The following is a 21,324-nucleotide window of genomic DNA, read 5'->3' on the forward strand; positions in this document are numbered from 1 at the left end:
AAATATTACTCTGCTCACACTCCAACAGCACACGAAGTAATAAAAATCACTTGCCTCTACACACTCCTATCTAAAACTCTTGTACACACCTACTAGAAGTCATCCTATTTTCTTCCATTCTCTCTAAATGTCCGAACCACCTCAACAATCCCTCTTCAGCCCTCTGGATAATAATCTTAGTAACCCTGCACCTCCTTCTAATCTCCAAATTACGAATTCCCTGCATATTATTTTTCGTAAAGACATATGTGCAACATCTGGTTATCTGTACTGTAGACGTTTCGCCATCCAGTGGCTTTATCAATATAGATTCTAGGACATAATTAGAAGACAGTAGAACTATATACAAAAGATGAGGTAATCAGTCCCTCAGCCTTGGAGTTGGTGTTGAGAGCACCGTGGTGGTAGAGATTCTGGAGCAAAGGCAAGGAGACTGGTGTTTATATAGGCGTCAGTGGATAGGGACGTGTAGCAGACGAGGGCATAGTCACTGGTAGGCAGGATTCCCCAGTGGAAGTAGGTCCTACCCAAAGGGATGGGTTAGTTGTAGCAGCCGTGAAGGTCTTGTAGATGTCCTCTAACCCATCCCTTTGGGTAGGACCTACTTCCACTGGGGAATCCCGCCTACCAGTGACTATGCCCTCGTCTGCTACACGTCCCTATCCACTGACGCCTATATAAACGCCAGTCTCCTTGCCTTTGCTCCAGAATCTCTACCACCACGATGCTCTCAACACCAACGCCAAGGCTGAGGGACTGATTACCTCATCTTTTGTATATAGTTCTGTCTTCTAATTATGTCCAAGAATCTATATTGATAAAGCCACTGGATGGCGAAACGTCTACAATACAGATAACCAGATGTTGCACATGTGCCTTAATTTTCATCCTGTCGGTATTGTATACCTTTCTTGCACAACATATTATTTTTCACCAGATACTGCCCTTAGACACACCTCCATTGCTTTCAGGCTTCTCCTTGCTGCAACATTCACAACCCATGCTTCACACCCATGTAAGAGTGTTGGTACCACTATACTCTCATTCGTTTCCCTTTTTGCCTCCACTGATAACTCTCTTTGTCTTCACAGATGCCTCAATACATCACCAACTTTTTTCCTCATAGAGCCATCTGCTGACAAGTTCACTCCCAAATATCTAAACACATTTATTTCCTCCATACTTCATTGCCTAGATTTTTTTTTGTTACTCTTATCACCTTGCCCTTTCTTACATTTACTTTTATTTTTTTTTTTTTTTTTACATAACCTCTCAAATTCGTTCCAAAAGCACAGTGCCATCAGCAAAAAGCAACTGTGACAATACCCACTGTGTATCATATTCATTATCTTTTAGTTTCGCACCTCTTTTACACTCACATCTATAAATAACAACAATAATAATAGTAGAAAATTATGAATAATAATTAATATTAAAAGTAAATATGTTTATAGTATAAAGGCGTATACAAGATGGAGAATTAGACACGTATAAAACACCTGGGTATCTTTATTTGTAGACGTTTCACCAGTGTCTTTACCAATACAAATTCAAGGAGACAGTGGGAAGACTGTATAACCATATACCAGAGACAAAGTAATCAGTCTCTCAGCCTCGGAGCTGGTGAAGAGCACCGTAGTTCAAGAGAGAGCTGGACAGATACCTAAAGTCAGTGCCGGATCAGCCGGGCTGTGGCTCGTACGTTGGACTGCGTGCGGCCAGCAGTAACAGCCTAGTTGATCAGGCCCTGATCCATCGGGAGGCCTGGTCATGGACCGGGCCGCGAGGGCGTTGATCCCCGGAATAACCTCCAGGTAACCTCCAGGTAGTCATGAAGAATCTGAAGCACAGGCAGGAAGATTATTACTTATATACTGGCGACAGTGAAGGATGTGTAGCAGACGAAGACACTGTCACTGACAGGCGGGATCCCCCAGTGGGAGAAGGTCATACCCACTGTGTCCTTGAATTTGTATTGATAAAGCCACTGGATGGCGAAACGTCCACAGTAAAGATGCCCAGATGTTGCACATGTGTCAAATTCTTCATCTTGTCAGTATTGTATTGTACACACAGTATGCTATAAATAAATTTATGTAATATTATTGTACCCATGGAACAAGTGGTACTGATCAATAACAACACTGCACTAGCCCAGGAGTCGAACTCGTGCTGCTTTGGCACGCCTCATGGTGAGGGAAAACGCATGACGCTTGAGACCAATGGTCCAGTGGTCTAAAGAGTCATGCGTTTTCTCTCACCATTAGGCGGGCCAAAACAGCATGGGTTCGACTTTTTGGCTAGTGCAGTGTTGAAATTTATGTAAATGTGACTCTTGCATAGATGAACAAGTCAGCAGTCTCCGAGGCTCAGGGGGCTGATACAGTGGTCTCCGGGACTGCAGCAGTCTCCGGGGCTGACACAATTGTCTCTGGGGCTCAGAGGGCTGACACGGAGGTCCCCGGGGTTAACACTGCAGTCCCCGGGGCTAGCACAGCAGTCTCCGGGGCGAGCAACGTAGGCAATGTGGCCATGCAGGTGAGTCAAGGTACTTAACACAGGGAGGGAAACCTTCGTATGCCTGTGCTTCAGAATCTTCAGAACCTCCATGACTGAGGGACTGATTACCTCATCTTTTATATTAATTCTACATTCTTCACATTCTGTATTGTACTGATAAAGCCACTGGTTGGCAAAACGTCTACAAATAAGGAAACCCAGATATTACACTTGTGTCTAATTCTTTAAAAGGTTTTAATGAATGAAACCAGGAGAATTTTGTGTACAGCAAATGCACTGTACACTTGTTGGTCATCAGAGAAGGTTAGGTTAGGTAAGGTTCGTCAGGAAACAGGACAAGTGTTTCCTGACGCGGGTCTTAGTCATATGATGACCCTCCAGTGGAACTCTGGACATGAAAGAAGAGCATATTTAAGGCTGCGACTTTATCGGAAGCCAAAATGAGACTCGGGAAGAAGGGAATTCTATTCTACCCTCTAAATGGAGCGGTAAAGTGACGGGACGGAGGATCCTTGCATGGTTTTTGGAAAACATAAGAACATAAGAAAGGAGGAAAACTGCAGCGGGTCAATTAGCCCAAACTCACAAACAAAAATATTTGCTTAACCCATTTCCAGTGCTACAAAATGAATAAGTTTTGATAACTCTAGTGTCACGCCCCTTGTGCAGATATCCAAAAATTATCTACAAGAAGTATTAAATCAGGGAAGTGTTTTTGGGTATGCCCAAATGAGATCAATCTGTGGACTAAAATCACATTGGTATTAAAAGAGGATAACATCAAAGCTGCCTTCATAGAAAACCTGGAAGCTTTCTATAACAGATCAAATCAAATCAAATCAAGTTTATTCTCTATAAGGGTTACAATGTGGGGTTTACAGGATTTGGATATTGTGTGGTTTACATGTTATAAAATACTAATTACAGAGGGGGCCACTAGGACACCTAGCATGGGAAAATAAAAAATCTGGGCTGGATGGTATCACCCTTGGTGCTGGCCATGTACCCAGAAACTGTAAGGCTGGAGGTGCTGTCCTGGGTGACAGTAACTGTGGGGCTGGAAGTGCTGTTCTGGTAGACAGTAATGGTGAAGCTGGAGGTGCTGTCCTGGGAGACAGTAAATGTATTCATGAGGGAATGCATATAAATGGCCTCGAGGGAGACAGGAGCTGTAGTGGGGAAACAAGTGTAGTCAAGGACAAGATAAAACTAATATTATAAACTACTAATACCACAGGAGATAGGAAACATGGGGACTCCACTAGCTATGGTTAGAGCTCCATTGTTAGTACTAGTGAGGATAGGAATAAGACAGGTAAACATGCACCAACAGGGAATACAGTCACAAAAACCCAAGGCAAACGGAAACCAAGCCTGTGCACATACTATGCACTTGGTATCTGCAGACATGGGAAATCTGGAAAAACAGATGGGGCGTGCAACTTTGACCACCCTAGAAAATGCCGTGCCCATATGACAACAGGAAAATGCAAACTCCCTTCCTGTAAGCTTTTTCACCCTGAAATGTGTCCCTCTTCAGTACAGGAAAGACTGTGCTATAACTTAAATTGCCAGGCACACCATCTAAAGGGGAAAAAAATACAAAACATTCAGGCCATGGGAAAACCTGGGTAGCCACAGCCACTCAAGAGGGAGAGGTTTTTCAGTGCCAGGAAGAAAAAAAACTGGCAGGAAATGGCAGAAATCGTACGCCAAATCCAGTCATTTCTGGAGTGGAACCACAGTCGATGGCCTCCACTCCAAACCAACAGATACAGATACTAATGCCGTAAAAAAAAGTTCCCCCAGCACCACCAATACCACCAGTCCGATGACATTCTTCTTTGCAAATATACAGGGTCTAAAGCCAGCAACGAACAACAAAATACCTTTCATCTGTGGACTGCTTGCAGAGGCAAATGCAATGTTCGGGGCTTTCACAGAGACCCCACATAAAGGATCACTTGGACAACGAAATATGGATCCCAGGTTACAACCTATACATATGTGACAGAGTGAACAGGCAAAAAGGGGGGGAGGGGTTGGCCTGTATATCGCAGTCACTTGTTTGCACAGAACTGCTTAATGCCTCAAATGATGTAGTGGAAGTTTTAGCAGTAAAGATCGAGAACCAAAATCTAGTCATTGTGGTAGTCTACAAGCCTCCGGATGCCACGTCTCAGCAATTCAAGGAACACCTGTTAAAAATTGACCACTGTCTGGAGAATCTTCCAGCTCCTGCACCCAACATCTTGCTCTTGGGGGATTTCAACTTGAGGCACCTAAAATGGAGGAATATAGCAAATAATGTTGTTGCAGTGATAACACCAGGAGGCAGCTCTCACGAGAACATACGAGCTTTTAAATTTCTGCACAAAATTCAACTTAAACCAGCAAATAATAGAGCCTATTAGACTGGAGAATACACTAGACCTCATCTTCACTAAAATGATGATCTGATACGAAATGTCACCATATCAAAAACAATATACTCAGATCACAACATAACCGAGGTTCAGACATGTATGCGTGGAGCCCCAGACCGACATAATGAGATTAGTCATGAGGGAGCCTTCACCAAATTTAACTTCAATAACAAGAACATAGAGTGGGACCAAGTAAACTAAGTCCTATACGATATAAGCTGGGAAGATAGACTAAGCAACACAGACCCCAACTTATGCCTAGAACAGATTAACTCGGTGGCACTCGATGTATGCACAAGGCTTATTCCTCTAAGAAAAAGGAGGAGTAGATGTAAAATAAAAAGAGACAGGCGCTCCCTTTACACGCGACGGAAAAGAATAACAGAGCGGCTAAAAGAGGTCAATATATCTGCAATGCGAAGGGAGACACTGGTCAGAGAAATAGCAAACATCGAACTTAAGCTAAAGGAATCTTATAGGAGTCAGGAATCGCGGGAAGAACTAAAAGCCATAAATGAAATCGAAAGAAACCCAAAGCATTTCTTTTCTTATGCCAAATCAAAGTCGAGAACAACATCCAGTATTGGGCCCCTACTTAAACAAGATGGGTCCTACACAGATGACAGCAAGGAAATGAGTGAACTACTCAAGTCCCAATATGACTCAGTTTTTAGCAAGCCGCTAACCAGACTGAGAGTCGAAGATCTAAATGATTTTTTTATGAGAGAGCCACAGAATTTGGTAAACACAAGCCTATCTGATGTTATCCTGACGCCAAATGACTTCGAAAAGGCGATAAATGACATGCCCATGCACTCTGCCCCAGGGCCAGACTCATGGAACTCCGTGTTCATCAAGAACTGCAAGAAGCCCCTATCACGTGTTTTTACCCTCCTATGGAGAGGGAGCATGGACAAGGGGGTCGTCCCACAATTACTAAAAGCAACAGACATAGCCCCACTCCACAAAGGGGGCAGTAAAGCAATAGCAAAGAACTACAGACCGATAGCACTAACATCCCATATCATAAAAATCTTTAAAAGGGTCCTAAGAAGCAAGATCGTCACCCATCTAGATACCCATCCATTACACAACCCAGGGCAACATGGGTTTAGAGCAGGTCGCTGATGTCTCTCCCAACTACTGGATCACTACGACAAAAATGTAATGTATACAGATTTTGCAAAAACCTTCGACAAGTGTGACCATGGCATAATAACGCACAAAATGCGTGCTGATACGGTGAAAAGCTCTGTTCCACAAGGTACAGTACTCGCTCCCATCTTGTTTCTCATCCTCATATCTGACATAGATAAGGATGTCAGCCACAGCACCGTGTCTTCCTTTGCAGATGACACCCGAATCTGCATGACAGTGTCTTCCATTGGACATCAACCAAATCTATCAATTGGCTGCAGAAAACAATGTGAAGTTCAATGATTAGAAATTTAAAATACTCCGATACGGTAAACATGAGGAAATTAAAACTTCAAAGTACAAAACAAATTCCGGCCACAAAATAGAGCGAAAAACCAACGTCAAAGACCTGGGAGTGATCATGTCGGAGGATCTCACCTTCAAGGACCATAACATTGTATCAATCGCATTTGCTAGAAAAATGACAGGATGGATAATGATAACCTTCAAAACTAGGGATGCCAAGCCCATGATGACACTCTTCAGGTCGCTTGTTCTATCTAGGTTGGAATATTGCTGCACACTAACAGCACCTGTCAAGGCAGGTGAAATTGCCGACCTAGAAAATGTAGAGAAAATCACGGAGGGCATAACGGAGATAAAACACCTCAGTTACTGGGAGCGCTTAAAGTTCCTGAACCTGTACTCCCTGGAATGCAGGCGGGAGAGATACACGATTATATACACCTGGAAAATCCTAGGACTAGTACCGAACTTGCACACGAAAATCACTCACAACGAAAGTAAAAGACTCGGCAGACAATGCAACATCCTTCCAATGAAAAGCAGGGGTGTCACTAGCACGTTAAGAGACAATACAATAAGTGTCAGGGGCCTGAGACTGTTCAACTGCCTCCCAGCATACATAAGAGGGCTTACCAATAGACCCCTGGCTGTCTTCAAGTAGGCACTGGACAAGCACCTAAAGTCGGTACCTGACCAGCCGGGCTGTGGCTCGTACGTTGGATTGCGTGCAGCCAGCAGTAACAGCCTGGTTGATCAGGCTCTGATCCACCATGAGGCCTGGTCACAGACCGGGCTGCAGGGGCGTTGACCCCCGGAACTCTCTCCAGGCAACTGAAGTGTAAGTCCCACCCAAATCCAACCCCTCTCATTCACAAGAACATAAAGGAGGAACACTACAGCTGGCCTACTGGCAGTCCTGCATGTTTCCACTGGGCAGGAAATGTACCTGGCGCCCAGCTGTAGTTACAGATCTCTAGTACAGAATCAAGAATATTTTGTGGTTGATGTGACAGAAGGGCACTGTGGACTGAATCAGGAGCCTAGGCACGAAACTGCTGGTTTAAGTTAATAATGAGTGAAGGTTTTCACCAAGCATTCAGGGATGTGACGGCTTACTCAGCCCTGTAAGATCTTAAGTTGGTATTATCAAGGCTCGCTCCTCCTCGGGAAAATTAAAGAATATAAAAAGAATAATAACATACAAATATAAACACTTTATTTTTATAATTGAAAATATAAAATATTTAAATATGAACTCTTATCCTACTTGGAAGAGAAATGAAAAATGAAATATAAAAATGATATTTGAATTCAACGCTAGTATGTACAGTTAGACTGGGGTGTCTGGTTGATGTTGACACCGCGCATTGTAGAAATTGTAGCCGTTGCTGATGATGTGGGGGGAAGGTCACAGCTGTTGAGTGACAACTCAACGACTAGTTCGTCACAGTGTCTCTAGCCTTGAATAATCCGTCAATTTGATAGGAACGCAGGTCCTTCACCACTGCAAAGATGAGGAGTAGTTGCCTGGGGTTGGCTACACTCAGGTATGTAGATAAAAAGTGACGTCCCAGAACTCATGTGAAGTTCGTCTCCTTCAACACTGTCTCTGTGGTTGCCAGATGACCCAAGCTGACATTCCAAGCTAGAGACAAAAGTTAACCACTGCTTGAGAAATCACTCTCCATGATAAGTAAAGCATTTAAAAGAATGGTGAGGATTTAAAAGCAAAACATGGAAATCAAGGCAGAATGAACTAAGTCTTAGAATTGGTTAAAAGTGAAGCCTTTAACCAATATATCCACTAAAATTGGAGCAGAGGTTTTTACTTACAGTTGTGCTGGGAGCTGTTTGTCAAGTGATTATCCATTTGGTTGGAGCCTCACACGTTACCTTTCCGGGTGGAGAAAAAGGGGAGGGGGGCATAGCGGGAGCTAGACACTGACCCTACCTTAATAAGCAGACTGACAATCAAACTATTGTCACCATATACTCGCTCGCTACTCCTATCTGTTGAACTTTTCCCTCACAAGGGAGGTAGCCAATAATAAGAGAAAGTCCCAGCAGATGTTTTCATTTTCATCTGGGGCATGGAGGGGTAAAGACAGCAGTGATATCAAGTGCATGGAGGTTGCCCAGTAACGATATCGATGTGAAACAATCAGATCCTCAACATGTGTCTAATATAGCAGGGCTGCCTGTCCTAGGGTTTACCCAGGTGCACATATCTGGAGGGGCTAGAAGTGAGAAGTTAGGAGAAAAAAGAAGATACTGGAAAAGTGATCCCCCAGAATGTTTCGTGAATTCATTGGAAAACAAGGTTGCCAGTGTTAGTGCTGATGACTGATCCAACTGAAGGAAGTAATGATCAAATTCATCTTTCTCTGTGTCAAGGTAAGAGGAGTGTGCACCAGATGGCTCTGAGTGGAGACACTAGTCTGGATACTGAGACGAGAGGATGCTTCCTGAGAAACACTAGGCTGGATACTGGGAGGAGAGGATGCTTCCTGAGAGACACTAGGCTGGATACTGGGAGGAGAGGATGCTTCCTGAGAGACACTAGGCTGGATACTGGGAGGAGAGGATACTTCCTGAGAGACACTAGGCTGGATACTGGGAGGAGAGGATGTTTCCTGAGAGACACTAGGCCGGATACTGGGACGAGAGGATGCATCCTAGGATGCACTAGGCTGGATACTGGGACGAGAGTATGCATCCTAGGAGACACTAGGCTGGATACTGGGAAGAGAGGATGCATCATAGGAGACACTAGGCTGGATACTGGGAAGAGAGGATGCATCCTGAGACACTAGGCTGGATACTGGGAGAAGATACATCCTAGGAGACACTAGGCTAGATACTGGGACGAGAGGATGCTTCCTAGGAGACACTAGGCTGGATACTGGGAGGAGAGGATGCATCCTAGGAGACACTAGGCTTGATACTGGGATGAGAGGATGCATCCTAGGAGACACTAGGCAAGATACTGGGAGGAGAAGATGCATCCTGAAAGACACTAGGTTGGATACTGGGACGAGAGGATGCATCCTGAAAGACACTAGGATGGATATTGGGACGAGAGGATGCATCCTGAAAGACGCTAGGCTTGATACTGGGACGAAAGGATGCACCCTGAAAGACACTAGGCTTGATACTAGGACGAAAGGATGCACCCTGAAAGACATTAGGCTGGATACAGGGACGAGAGGATGCATCCTGAAAGACACTAGGCTGGATACTGGGAGGAGAGGATGCATCCCGAGACACACTAGGCCGGATACTGGGAGGAGAGGGTGCTTCCTGAGACACGAGGCCTGGTCACAGACCGGGCCGCGGGGGCGTTGACCCCCCGGAACTCTCTCCAGGTGAACTCCAGGTAAACTAGGCTGGATTCTGGGAGGAGAGGATGCATCCTAGGAGACACTAGGCTGGATACTGGGACGAGAGGATGCATCCTAGGAGACACTAGGCTTGATACTAGGAGAGGATGCATCCTGAAAGACACTAGGCTGGATACTGGGATGAGAGGATGCATCCTGAAAGACATTAGGCTAGATACTGGGATGAGAGGATGCATCCTGAAAGACATTAGGCTAGATACTGGGATGAGAGGATGCATCCTGAAAGAGACACCAGAGTCACAGTTAGTGCCGCTGATACAGACATGTCACAGAAGTGCTGTCTGAAAAATCTTTCATTTGGAAGCGTTATAACTCAGTGGTAAAGCGATGGGTCTGCAGCACGGCAGGACCTCGGTTCGAGTTCCCGCCCATTCTTCCGTTTATTCATAGACAGTCATTCATTACGGTTTATCTTGAGTTTATAATAGATTAAATGCGATGTAAATTAAAACTTAACAGATTTTTCTTATGGTTGCAGGGAGGCAAGGACATGGTGATGGCACCGGCTACCATGGCTGCCACTATGGCAGGGGTGAGAACACTCAGATTTGCTTTTCTCTTTTACAAGTTATATTTTCTTCTTGTCTTGTTGTGGTAAAACATTTTACTCTCAACCTAAAGGACCGTGATTTGATACTCGGCCGAGTTGAGACGTAAGAGTAAATTTCCTTATACCAACTGTCACTGTTGAACTAGCAGTTAATAGGTAACTAGGTATTAGTAGTATCATGTGGGAGTTCGACACGTGGATTAGGTAAAGAAATACTCACGTAGGCTGGTAGTACGTATAATTACAGATAATGTGAGAACGCCCTTACAGCCGTACCTATCTCACTGCTCTCTCTCGTATCACTGACTGAGACTGACTGGCCGCCCACAGTACCCATATGTGAGAGGGTCTTTGAATAATGCCAGGTCAGCACAATATGAATATACAGTGACTCAGGCAGAGACGGTTGGTCGTGAGTCAACTGGCACAGTGGTTACTGATAACTGGTTACTACTACTGAGAGTAGATCGTTGTGGGTCACATTCTAGGAAAGATCTGACCCTAGTGGAAACAAGCCACACTGCTTGGCTTTCCTGGGTTACCCTGGATTAATAAAAATGATTAAAATATTTGTCTTAATCTCTTGCCATTTATACTCAAAAGGCTAGGATTTAAGGCCTATTGACTACTAGCACCATTATCAACACAAATTACCCTGTTTTTGACCAACAGGTATGTATACCTCACTCAGTCAAAAACAGGGTTAACAACTGAGGTTTGTGAGTGAACATATACTGAGAAACACAACTCGCGTTTTATACTCTGTGAAGTGATGATTTGTTCCTCAGGAAGGAACAGTCTTTCTTGAAGCTGGTTTAAGTCAGCCGCCTCACTCAGTGATCAATCAGCCTCTGATTTTCACCTGGAGGGTTAGTCACCCAGGATAACCAAGAAAACCAGTGCGTCATCGAGCACTGTCTTATTTCCATTGTGGTCCTTAAATCTTGTCCCTCAGGATGCGACCCACATCAGTCGACTAACACCTAGGTACCTACTTACTGCAAGGGAAACAGGGGCAGTAGGTGTAAGGAAACATGCTCAATGTATCCACCCGTGACGGGGATGATGCCACGGACACTCAGTGTGTGAGGCGAGTGCTCTGCCAGTCGAGCCACGGGACACATGAATGTATATGAAACAGAGGTATTAGTCAGCAACACTTGTGTAGACATATCTCACATTCAACCATCGTCTGGCGGGATTATGAGAAACTTTTCCCAGCTCACTGAGAGATTCAAGAGGCCAGTGTCTTGGGATACCTGAGATACAAGAGACCAGTGTCTTAGGATAACTGAGATACAAGAGGCAAGTGTCTTAGGATACCTGAGATACATGAGGCCAGTATCTTGGGATACCTGAGATACAAGAAGCCAGTATCTTAGGATACCTGAGATACAAGAGACCAGTGTCTTAGGATACCTGAGATACAAGAGGCAAGTGTCTTGGGATACCTGAGATACATGAGGCCAGTGTCTTAGGATGCCTGAGATACATGAGGCCAGTGTCTTAGGATGCCTGAGATACATGAGGCCAGTATCTTGGGATACCTGAGATACATTTTTCTGCTGAGGTTATGCTATGTGGAGATACATTATCCTCTGGTGGGTAATGATTCCGAGTACAGTCATTGACTGTGTAGGTACAAGAACTAAAGACGTCACATTCTTCTTCATGGTTAACGAGTTTCCTCTGTCACCATCACTACCATGGAATTTCTTATGATTTTTTTGAACATGGTCAAAAATGATTATCTGCTGGTGAAAGACTGTCTCCACCAAGGTGTCTCCACCAAGCAGGTGTCTCCACAAAGCAGGTGCCTCCACCAAGCAGGTGTCTCCACCAAGCAGGTGTCTCCACCAAGCAGGTGTCTCCATCAAGCAGGTGTCTCCACCAAGCAGGTGTCTCCACCAAGCAGGTGTCTCCACCAAGTAGGTGTCTCCACCAAGCAGGTGCCTCCACCAAGCAGGTGTTTCCACCAAGCAGGTGTCTCCACCAAGCAGGTGTCTAAACCAAGTAGGTGTCTCCACCAAGCAGGTGTCTCCACCAAGCAGGTGTCTCCACCAAACAGGTGTCTCCACCAAGCAGGTGTCTCCACCAAGCAGGTGCCTCCACCAAGCAGGTGTCTCCACCAAGCAGGTGTCTCCACCAAGCAGGTGCCTCCACCAAGCAGGTGTCTCCACCAAGCAGGTGTCTCCACCAAGCAGGTGTCTCCACCAAGCAGGTGTCTCCACCAAGCAGGTGTCTCCACCAAGCAGGTGTCTCCACCAAGCAGGTGCCTCCACCAAGCAGGTGTCTCCACCAAGCAGGTGCCTCCACCAAGCAGGTGTCTCCACCAAGCAGGTGCCTCCACCAAGCAGGTGTCTCCACCAAGCAAATAGAAAATAGAACAAATAGAAAATAGATCTCCTTTTCGTCGAGTTCCTCCCTGGTGCTCCATGACCACGACGGGTTTAGAGCTTCTCAAAAATACAAATGAAATAAGTTATAACAATAGTTATAATAAATTATAAATAATATTAACAGCAAGAATAATAATAATAATAATAAAACTAATAATTTAATAATAATGTTTGTAAATAAATTCAGTTTGAAAAGGAAATTAACAGTTTACTGTTATGGTTGCAGGGAGCCAAGGACATGGTGATGGCACCGCCTACCATGATTGGCACTATGGCAGCGGTGAGAAGATTTGATTCTCTTCTACATGGTATTGTAACGTTTTTCTCTCTTGTTCTGTATGTCGCTTTACTCTCAAGCTAAGAGGACGCTGGTTCGATTCTCTGGCGAACGAAGACATGGGGGTGAACCTGATTGAGGTGTAGCACCTAGTGACATCATTCACCTAGCAGTAAATAGGTCACTGGGTGTTAGTTGAGAGTCGTAGGACACACTCTTGAGGAAAAAAATCAGTCTCTAGTGGAAGCCACATGGCTTTCCTGGGTTACCACTGGGTTTACCTCTGGGTTACCACCTGGTTACCACTGGGTTACCTTTTGGTTACCCCTGGATTACCACTGGGTTACCACTGGGTTATCTCTTGGTTACCCCTGGATTACCACTGGGTTACCTCTTGGTTACCCCTGGATTACCACTGGGTTACCACTGGGTTACCTCCTGGTTACCCCTGGATTACCACTGGGTTACCACTGGGTTACCTCTGGGTTGCCCCTGGATTACCACTGGGTTACCTCTTGGTTACCCCTGGATTACCCCTGGGTTACCACTGGGTTACCTCTGGGTTACCCCTGGGTTAAGCCAGTGAATGCATCAGTCTTAGGTTTCAACGCTGGTAAGATATTAGTTAACATGTCATACAACTACTGGCAGGGGTAGTTACCCTTCAGTCATGTTTCAAGCCATTCTTAGTTTTGGTCTCGGTGTGATACCTTGAGAAAGCCTCTTCTGACCGGCTTGAAACCTACGATACTTATGTCTTTATGGACTGCCATTGATGTTTATAAGTTCCAGTCTATTTTAAAAATGCAATGGTATTTCTATGACATAACATTGTGCCTCTCCTGACTAACTTCAAGTTTTGTTTGCTGAATCATCGTTATGAACACCGACACCTAAGTTGGAATCTGTGTGATCACTGGAGAATGCCTCGTCTGGCAAGCTTCAAACTTTTTCAACCAATGTGTTGTTCTCTAAAAACATTTTTCCGTTGTTATTGAACTTCAAAAGTCCCACTTTGCATATTTTATTATACAAATAGTTATATTGATTTCCTGCAATAACTAGAGAATGCCTCTTTTGCTCGGCTTTAAACTTTAGAAAAGTCAAATTTTTAACTTAAATTTTTCATTGGTTTTCCTCCGTGGAGGTCCCAATTTCCCTATTTTTATTCTACGTGTCCACTTACCTAAAATTTTGCTGAAGAAATCTAAAAAACAGGAACACTGCTTTCTATAAATTAACCTGTAAATGGCTTTTCTGATCGGCTTCAAACTTTCAACATTTATGTATCTCAGAAAGTTGGTACTATTATGGGAAGAAGTAGGTATCAATTTGAAAAAAAAAAAAAAAAAAAAAAAAAAAAAAAAAAATGGCCCTTAATATGTTCTTGTCTCATAAAAAGGTCAGTTTCTGGCTATATTACAACAGTGATTATAATCATAAAAAGGTCAGTTTCTGGCTATATTACAACAGTAATTATAATCATAAAAAGGTCAGTTTCTGGCTATATTACAACAGTAATTATTATCTCGTATTTACAAGCACACGAAATCGTTAATGAAGCTCTAACGTCAGTTCTTGACCTTGAAAACCGTAACTTAGACTAACTTAAGTTAATCTAACCTAACTCAAGCAAATTCCTTAAGGTAAATAACCGATATAATCTAATTCAATCGTAAAAGCTCCCAGTCTAACTTACTACGAGTTTCTCTGCCGTAATGAGACATGACCTCGTTTACCTGCTGAGGAAATTCATGTTTCACATTTCTTACTCAATTTTTTTGTTTCTTATTATTTCGCCGTGAAGAAATGATCTATTGGAAAAAATGTTTTTTTTTTTATCTATGCACAGGAGAGTTTAATACACCAGTGTTGACACTGACACCACTACTGACACTACCACTGACACCACTGATACTACCATTGACACTACCACTGACACTATCACTGACACTACTGACGCTATCACTGACACTACCACTGACACCACCACTGACACCAGCACCACCACTACTAGCACCGTTACCGCCACTGACATCAACAATATAACCACCACTCCCACTATTAACACCACCCCCACTACCACCACCACAACTAACACTATATATCTGCAGGGGACGGGAGCTGTAATAGCCGGGACTACTAACATTGCTGGACAAGCGAGTTCCAAGGTCTTGCAGGTAAGATAAACCTATCACATTTTTCACTATAAAACCCCTTCCATATCCTAACTTTTTTCTCACTTATCCAATAATTCCTCTTTCCACCAGCATCCAACCTTCCTCTTATATTATGCAGTAACTCAACCTTCCTCTCTAAATTATTTTTAAAGGGGGAAACTTAAGAAAATCTTTATAGTTATATAAACTTGAAATTTCTCTTTATTTTCACACTAAGAGTTCCTCACCTGACTAGACCCATGTGTCCCGGTGTGTGCTCAGTCTTCTCACTGTCTGTAGTGACTTGGGCTATCAAACCCATGGAATGCTAGTCCAGACAACCTGGTAGGTCAGTACACTACCCATTGGGGCGGCGTGGTACAGTCATCAACTCACCGGCTTATTGGTTTCAGGACTGGTTTTCTATGGGTTGGAACCTCTTACTCGTTCTGTGAATTATCTGCATTCTCCAGCTCAACTTTTAACTGGTGTTTTTATCGTCTACTGTTTCCTTCTCCAGTTTATTCACTTTCACCTCACTCATTTATCCTTCCACTTCATTCACCTCGTACTCGCACTGCCTCTCGTTCTTAATGTAGTTACCATTACTAAATAACGATCTGACAGCAGTCGCCTTTTTTAAACCTGTACAACGGCGAGACTGCCCATTAATCTCTTACCAACCAACACAGTCCAGCAAAACTGCTCTAAATTTTTACTTCGTATACTTATTTATCCTCTTTTAAAATATTTATTATCTATTGTCAAATTACTTCTTGTAGATAATTCAGTTAAAGGTCAGTCTTATCATTTATCCATGGTACTTTAATATTATCTACTTTGTCCTCATCAACAGTCTTTCCAGGTTTACCATTATGGTCTCTCCAAAAATTTTCATAATCTGTTCAAAATTCACTAAGTACCTAAACATTACACTTAACACCTTTACACAGGGTTTGACAAGGTTAGGTTAAGGATCCCTAGCTTTATTGACAAGCTATTTACAGGTTAAGGATTTCTAACTTTATTGACAAGCTAAGAGCTGTTACCTACATCAGCTCATTTGAAAGCATTTTTATTGTTATGAGACATACAAGTAGGGAACAAGATGATGTTGGAGCCATCTGTGGGCCAGCATTTTCATTTGATCAACTGACTTTATCTCGTTGACATCATAATGCTGTACGAATGTGTTCGAGACTCGAGTCATCCTGGGGATTACATTCTTACAGCATTATGATGTCAACGAGATAAAGTCAGTTGATCAAATGAAAATGCTGGCCAACAGATGGGCCACTTTTATTTAAATTCACCTAATTCTTCTATGTAGAATTGTAGATATTCATTACATCCTTACATTTCGTTCCACAATTTTTCTGAGAAAAATAATTTAATTCCATTCCCTCTTCTGCATTCAAACTCTACCATCCCTCCTCTCATCTCTTTTGCTCAGTGTTCGGCCATCTTCCTGTTCGGCCATCTTCCTGTTCGGCCATCTTCCTTCATTTCATCCACAACATTGATAACATCATCACATGGGTTGCGTCCACCAACATATATTGTATAATGTGTGTGTGTGTGTAGTGAGAATACGTACTTACTCCAGTGCCTCAAATTAATTAGTTAAGCAAATTCTACTAGACCACCTGAGTGCTTTAGCAATAATACTGGGTTGAAGACTCGTAGGTTCAGCATCTACACCAGCAGTGACGAAAGCTTGCACACAATCCATCTGGGACAGCCTTATTGCACAAATGTGTAAATATATGCTCATTACTGCAATATCCAACATGGAGATTGGAGACAGGCTGTCTCACAGCTGTGAGCGCACATCACTTGAGAGACTTTATAACAGTTCCAATTTTTAGCAAATGGGTATACAACTCTACCCATGGACCCTCCATATTGCCCCTATTGAAACTTGAGTACTGATGTATTTGCGGCAAGGTGGAAGCTGATATGGTCTAAATGATCTAAATTGTGCAAAGATATAATGCAAGATACAATAGAGCCAGCATCAAGAGGAGCCTTGAGAATTCTGATGCCTAGTATCCCACTATCCTGGTAATCCTGCTAACAGCAATGATATGATCACAGTGTAACTGGGGGAGTGGCAGACAACTGATGTAGACACACATCTGAGAGCCAGACATTGATCATCACAGGGAAGACTCTAAAAGTTCAACAGACATGATGAACTTGGGTTATTAGTACCGCTTTCTCCCAGCAGGGTCGGAGACTCTTTCACCTCGGGTTAAACGTACATAACATTTGGTTAATGAACTGGTTTCCAAGTTCATCAGCACTGCTGGAGGTCCAAAGGTTGCTACTTCCCCATTCCAGCACCTGTGTGGCAATCCAGAGAGGAAATACCTGCTGCATTCTTGGTTCCTGACCTGCTTATGATGAGCTGTAGGAGATCCATATTTAAAATATTCCTATGTGAATATGCTTGTGAGAATAAAAAATATCCTTAGATATATATATATATATATATATATATATATATATATATATATATATATATATATATATATATATATATATATATATATATATATATATATACCATAGTCTTTTACCAACAATATCAAAACTTATAGCTGTTGTGAATGACTAAACTCATGTAAGCTTATGACTTGATTAAGCTTCATCGCAACTTGAAGCTTCGCACAGAGCGAAACGTTGTCCCGATACACGCTTCCTCTGAAGTTTTTTCATTAACATTGTGAGTAAAAATATTTTTTTGTCGATTCTGACGTATCTCACCTTCCTTCCCCCTCCCCCTCCTGCAGGGAGCAGACGCCGTGGTGTCTAGAACAACCCACCTGACTGGTCAAGTGGGCTCAACAACACTACAGGTGAGCTTAAACCTGCGCTCTATATGTCTCGTTTAAGTCTTATCTCTCAGTGTACATATACTGAGAGGTAAACCATGGAACGGGTGGGGGGTTGAAATCCATGGCAAGCGAGTCCCAAGACTCCAGGCCAGTGCATAAGCCTGGCCTGGGTAGTTCAAATACCATCCGTTCCGTGGTTTATTATCACTTCGTAAAGTCAGTGAGTGTAAGGACTTGCATTATACACCACAGTCTTGGTCTCCATACTACACAATACAAATGTGTTGGTGAACATACAGAGGATGACAAAATTGTCTGTCGGTGCTTATACACCGATGTGTATATCAGTGTGTGTATACAGAGATGCGTACCACTTGCTGTATGTACAGTGATGTATATCACATGTATATACACAAGATATGTGTCTATATTTTTGTATAGACATAGACGCTATCAAAGAGGTGTATTTGTCTGTGTGGTATATATATATATATATATATATATATATATATATATATATATATATATATATATATATATATATATATATATATATATATATATATATATATATATAAAGTAGTGATGATTTCTACAGAGCGGTCCATGCGGCAGAGTGGCTTCCTCCCAAAAGGCCTTCTACAGAGTGGTCTCCTTTTCACACCTATATGCTAATGACCTTTCTCACACCTATATGCTAATGACCTTGACCTCGCCCTCGAGACCACCTCGCCCTCGAGACCACCTCACACTCAACCCCCCACCCACGACCCCGCGCCCCCCTGTGCCCCCACGCCTGCCCCCGCCCTCGCTCCGACCCGCCCGCCACGCCCTCGCGCCCGCCCGCACCCCTCACGCCCGGCCGTTGCGCCCGACCACGCCTTCTGCTGCGCCATCTGCAGCGTCGTCCGGATCGCCCACGCGCCCCGAATTTTTTTCCGATTTTTTTCAATTTTTTTTTCAATTTCATTTTCTTATGATCTCCATCTCCTCAGATCAAATTTTTGAGGTTCCCCCTCCCACTTTCACCCCATCCCAATTTTTTCGAATTTCATTTTCTTATGATCTCCTCGGATCAAGTTTTTGCGTACCCCTCCTTCCACCCCCAAAATTTCTCCTCCATCTCCTCGGATCAAGGTTTTCTCGATAATATAAAGACTCCAATTCCTCGGATCAAGTTTTCTCGATATCAATAATACAAAGATTTCCCCCACCATCCACTTCTACCCTCTATGTCCAAGTATTTCTCCTCCATCTCCTTGGATCAAGGTTTTCTCGATAATACAAAGACTCCAATTCCTCGGATTAAATTTTTCTCGAAATCAAAGTCTCCAATTCCTCGGATCAAGTTTTTTCTCGATAATACATAGACTCCATCTCCTCGGATCAAATTTTTGAGGTTCCCCCCTCCCACTTTCACCCCCACCCCAAATTTTTTCGAATTTTTTTTTTCTCGATAATACAAAGTCTCCATCTCCTCGGATCAAGTTTTTTTTCGATAATACAAAGACTCCATCTCCTCGGATCAAGTTTTTCTCGAAATCAAAGTCTCCATCTCCTCGGATCAAGCTTTTCTCCTCCATCTCCTTGGATCAAAGTTTTTCTCGATAATACAAAGACTCCATCTCCTCGGATCAAGTTTTTCTCGATAATACAAAGACTCCAATTCCTCGGATCAAGTTTTTGGATTCCCCCCCTCTCAGGGCAAGCATTCAAATGAACTCCTCCTATGGGGCATGGTACTCTCTCTTACTACAGGTCTAAACAAGTGTGACGTCACCCCCCACCTGTGTTTACTCGGCGGTCAGTGTCGTCACGTGATGACCTCACACATACAGGCTGAATCTTGTCGACTTCCCCCTATGTCAGTGACGTCACGCGATGACCCCACACACACAGGCTGAATCTTGTCGACTTCCCCCTACACATTTTTCACTCTTAACCCAGGTTAATACAAATAATTTCACATTTTTTTCGTTAATACCCACAACAATCCACAATTTCTTTACAAAATACAACACAAGTCTAGACATTTTTCTCGTTTTAACTATTTCATCTCAGGTCACTCCCCACGAAGTAACCTTCTCTCTCTCCTCCTCCCCACCCTCCCAAACACTCACACTCCAACCAACACCTCACAATTTTCACTCATAACCCCCAATTTTTCTCGTTTTAACTATTTCATCAGAAAGTCACCACAACACTTATAACCACTTTTCGATAAATTTACTAGTCACAATTTTACATATTACGAAGCTAATACGCACACACACCTCACTTTATTTTGAACACCTTCAAAACACTCTCATAAATCATTTGAATACTCACAAAAATACCTTTGAACATTTCCAAACAACACTGAAACACTTCCAAAATATCATTTTGAATACTCCCAAATAAGATTTGACAGCTCTAATTTATCTGCACTTACACATTTCATTAAATTACAACTCATCCCCCCAAACTCCTCCCTCAGTCTCCAGACTTCACAACATTATCACAAAAACTAACTCAAACACTTTACTTTGAACATCACCAAAAAACACCATCAATTACCTTTAAATACTCCAAAAACATCATTCGAACACCCCCAAATCACCTCTGAATACTCCCAGAACACCTTCATAAGTACTCTTGCACATCATTTGAACACCTTCAAAAACACCTTTGAATAAACCATACCCCCGGCCGGGATTGAACCCGCGGTCATAGAGTCTCAAAACTCCAGCCCATCGCGCAATCGTGTCATTACGATTTCTTAAGTCAAGTCACCTTTGAATAACCTCAAAACACCATTTGAGTACTCCCAAATACACCACTGAATACTACTAAAACACCACTGAATACACTCAAAACACCACCAAAATCACCATAAACTAAGATCAACACCCACATCCCACAACACCCACAACCCACAACACCCACATCACCCACAACCCACATCACCCACATCACCCACACCCCACAATTTTTTCTCGTTTTAACTAATTTCATCAGAAAAAGTCACAACAACATCCCACAACTTATAACCACTTTTTCGATACCTCTCGTTCGACAACAACACCCACAACCCACAACACCCACAACCCACAACACCCACAACCCACAACACCCACACCCCACAATTTTTTCTCGTTTTAACTAATTTCATCAGAAAAAGTCACAACAACAAACCACTTATAACATCTTTTTCGGTATCTCTAGTTCGACAACAACACCCACAACACCCACATCCCACAACACCCACAACCCACATCACCCACACCCCACAACACCCACAACCCACATCACCCACACCCCACAACACAC

At 43.1% G+C, this 21,324-nt stretch overlaps 1 protein-coding gene across 1 annotated transcript in view; it reads left to right on the top strand.

Annotated features, from left to right (window-relative positions):
• The window catches only part of LOC128697337 (autotransporter adhesin BpaC-like), a 43,586-nt gene that overhangs the window by 10,957 nt on the left and 11,305 nt on the right, over positions 1–21,324 (top strand). The window contains exons 3-7 of the mRNA XM_070093852.1: positions 2,344–2,538; positions 10,269–10,322; positions 12,966–13,019; positions 15,131–15,196; positions 17,971–18,036. Of these exons, the coding sequence (XP_069949953.1) occupies positions 2,344–2,538; positions 10,269–10,322; positions 12,966–13,019; positions 15,131–15,196; positions 17,971–18,036 (435 nt within the window). The remainder of the gene's footprint in view (positions 1–2,343; positions 2,539–10,268; positions 10,323–12,965; positions 13,020–15,130; positions 15,197–17,970; positions 18,037–21,324) is intronic.

The sequence above is a fragment of the Cherax quadricarinatus genome, chromosome 44 (assembly GCF_038502225.1).
Source record: "Cherax quadricarinatus isolate ZL_2023a chromosome 44, ASM3850222v1, whole genome shotgun sequence".
Classification (NCBI taxonomy): domain Eukaryota; kingdom Metazoa; phylum Arthropoda; class Malacostraca; order Decapoda; family Parastacidae; genus Cherax; species Cherax quadricarinatus.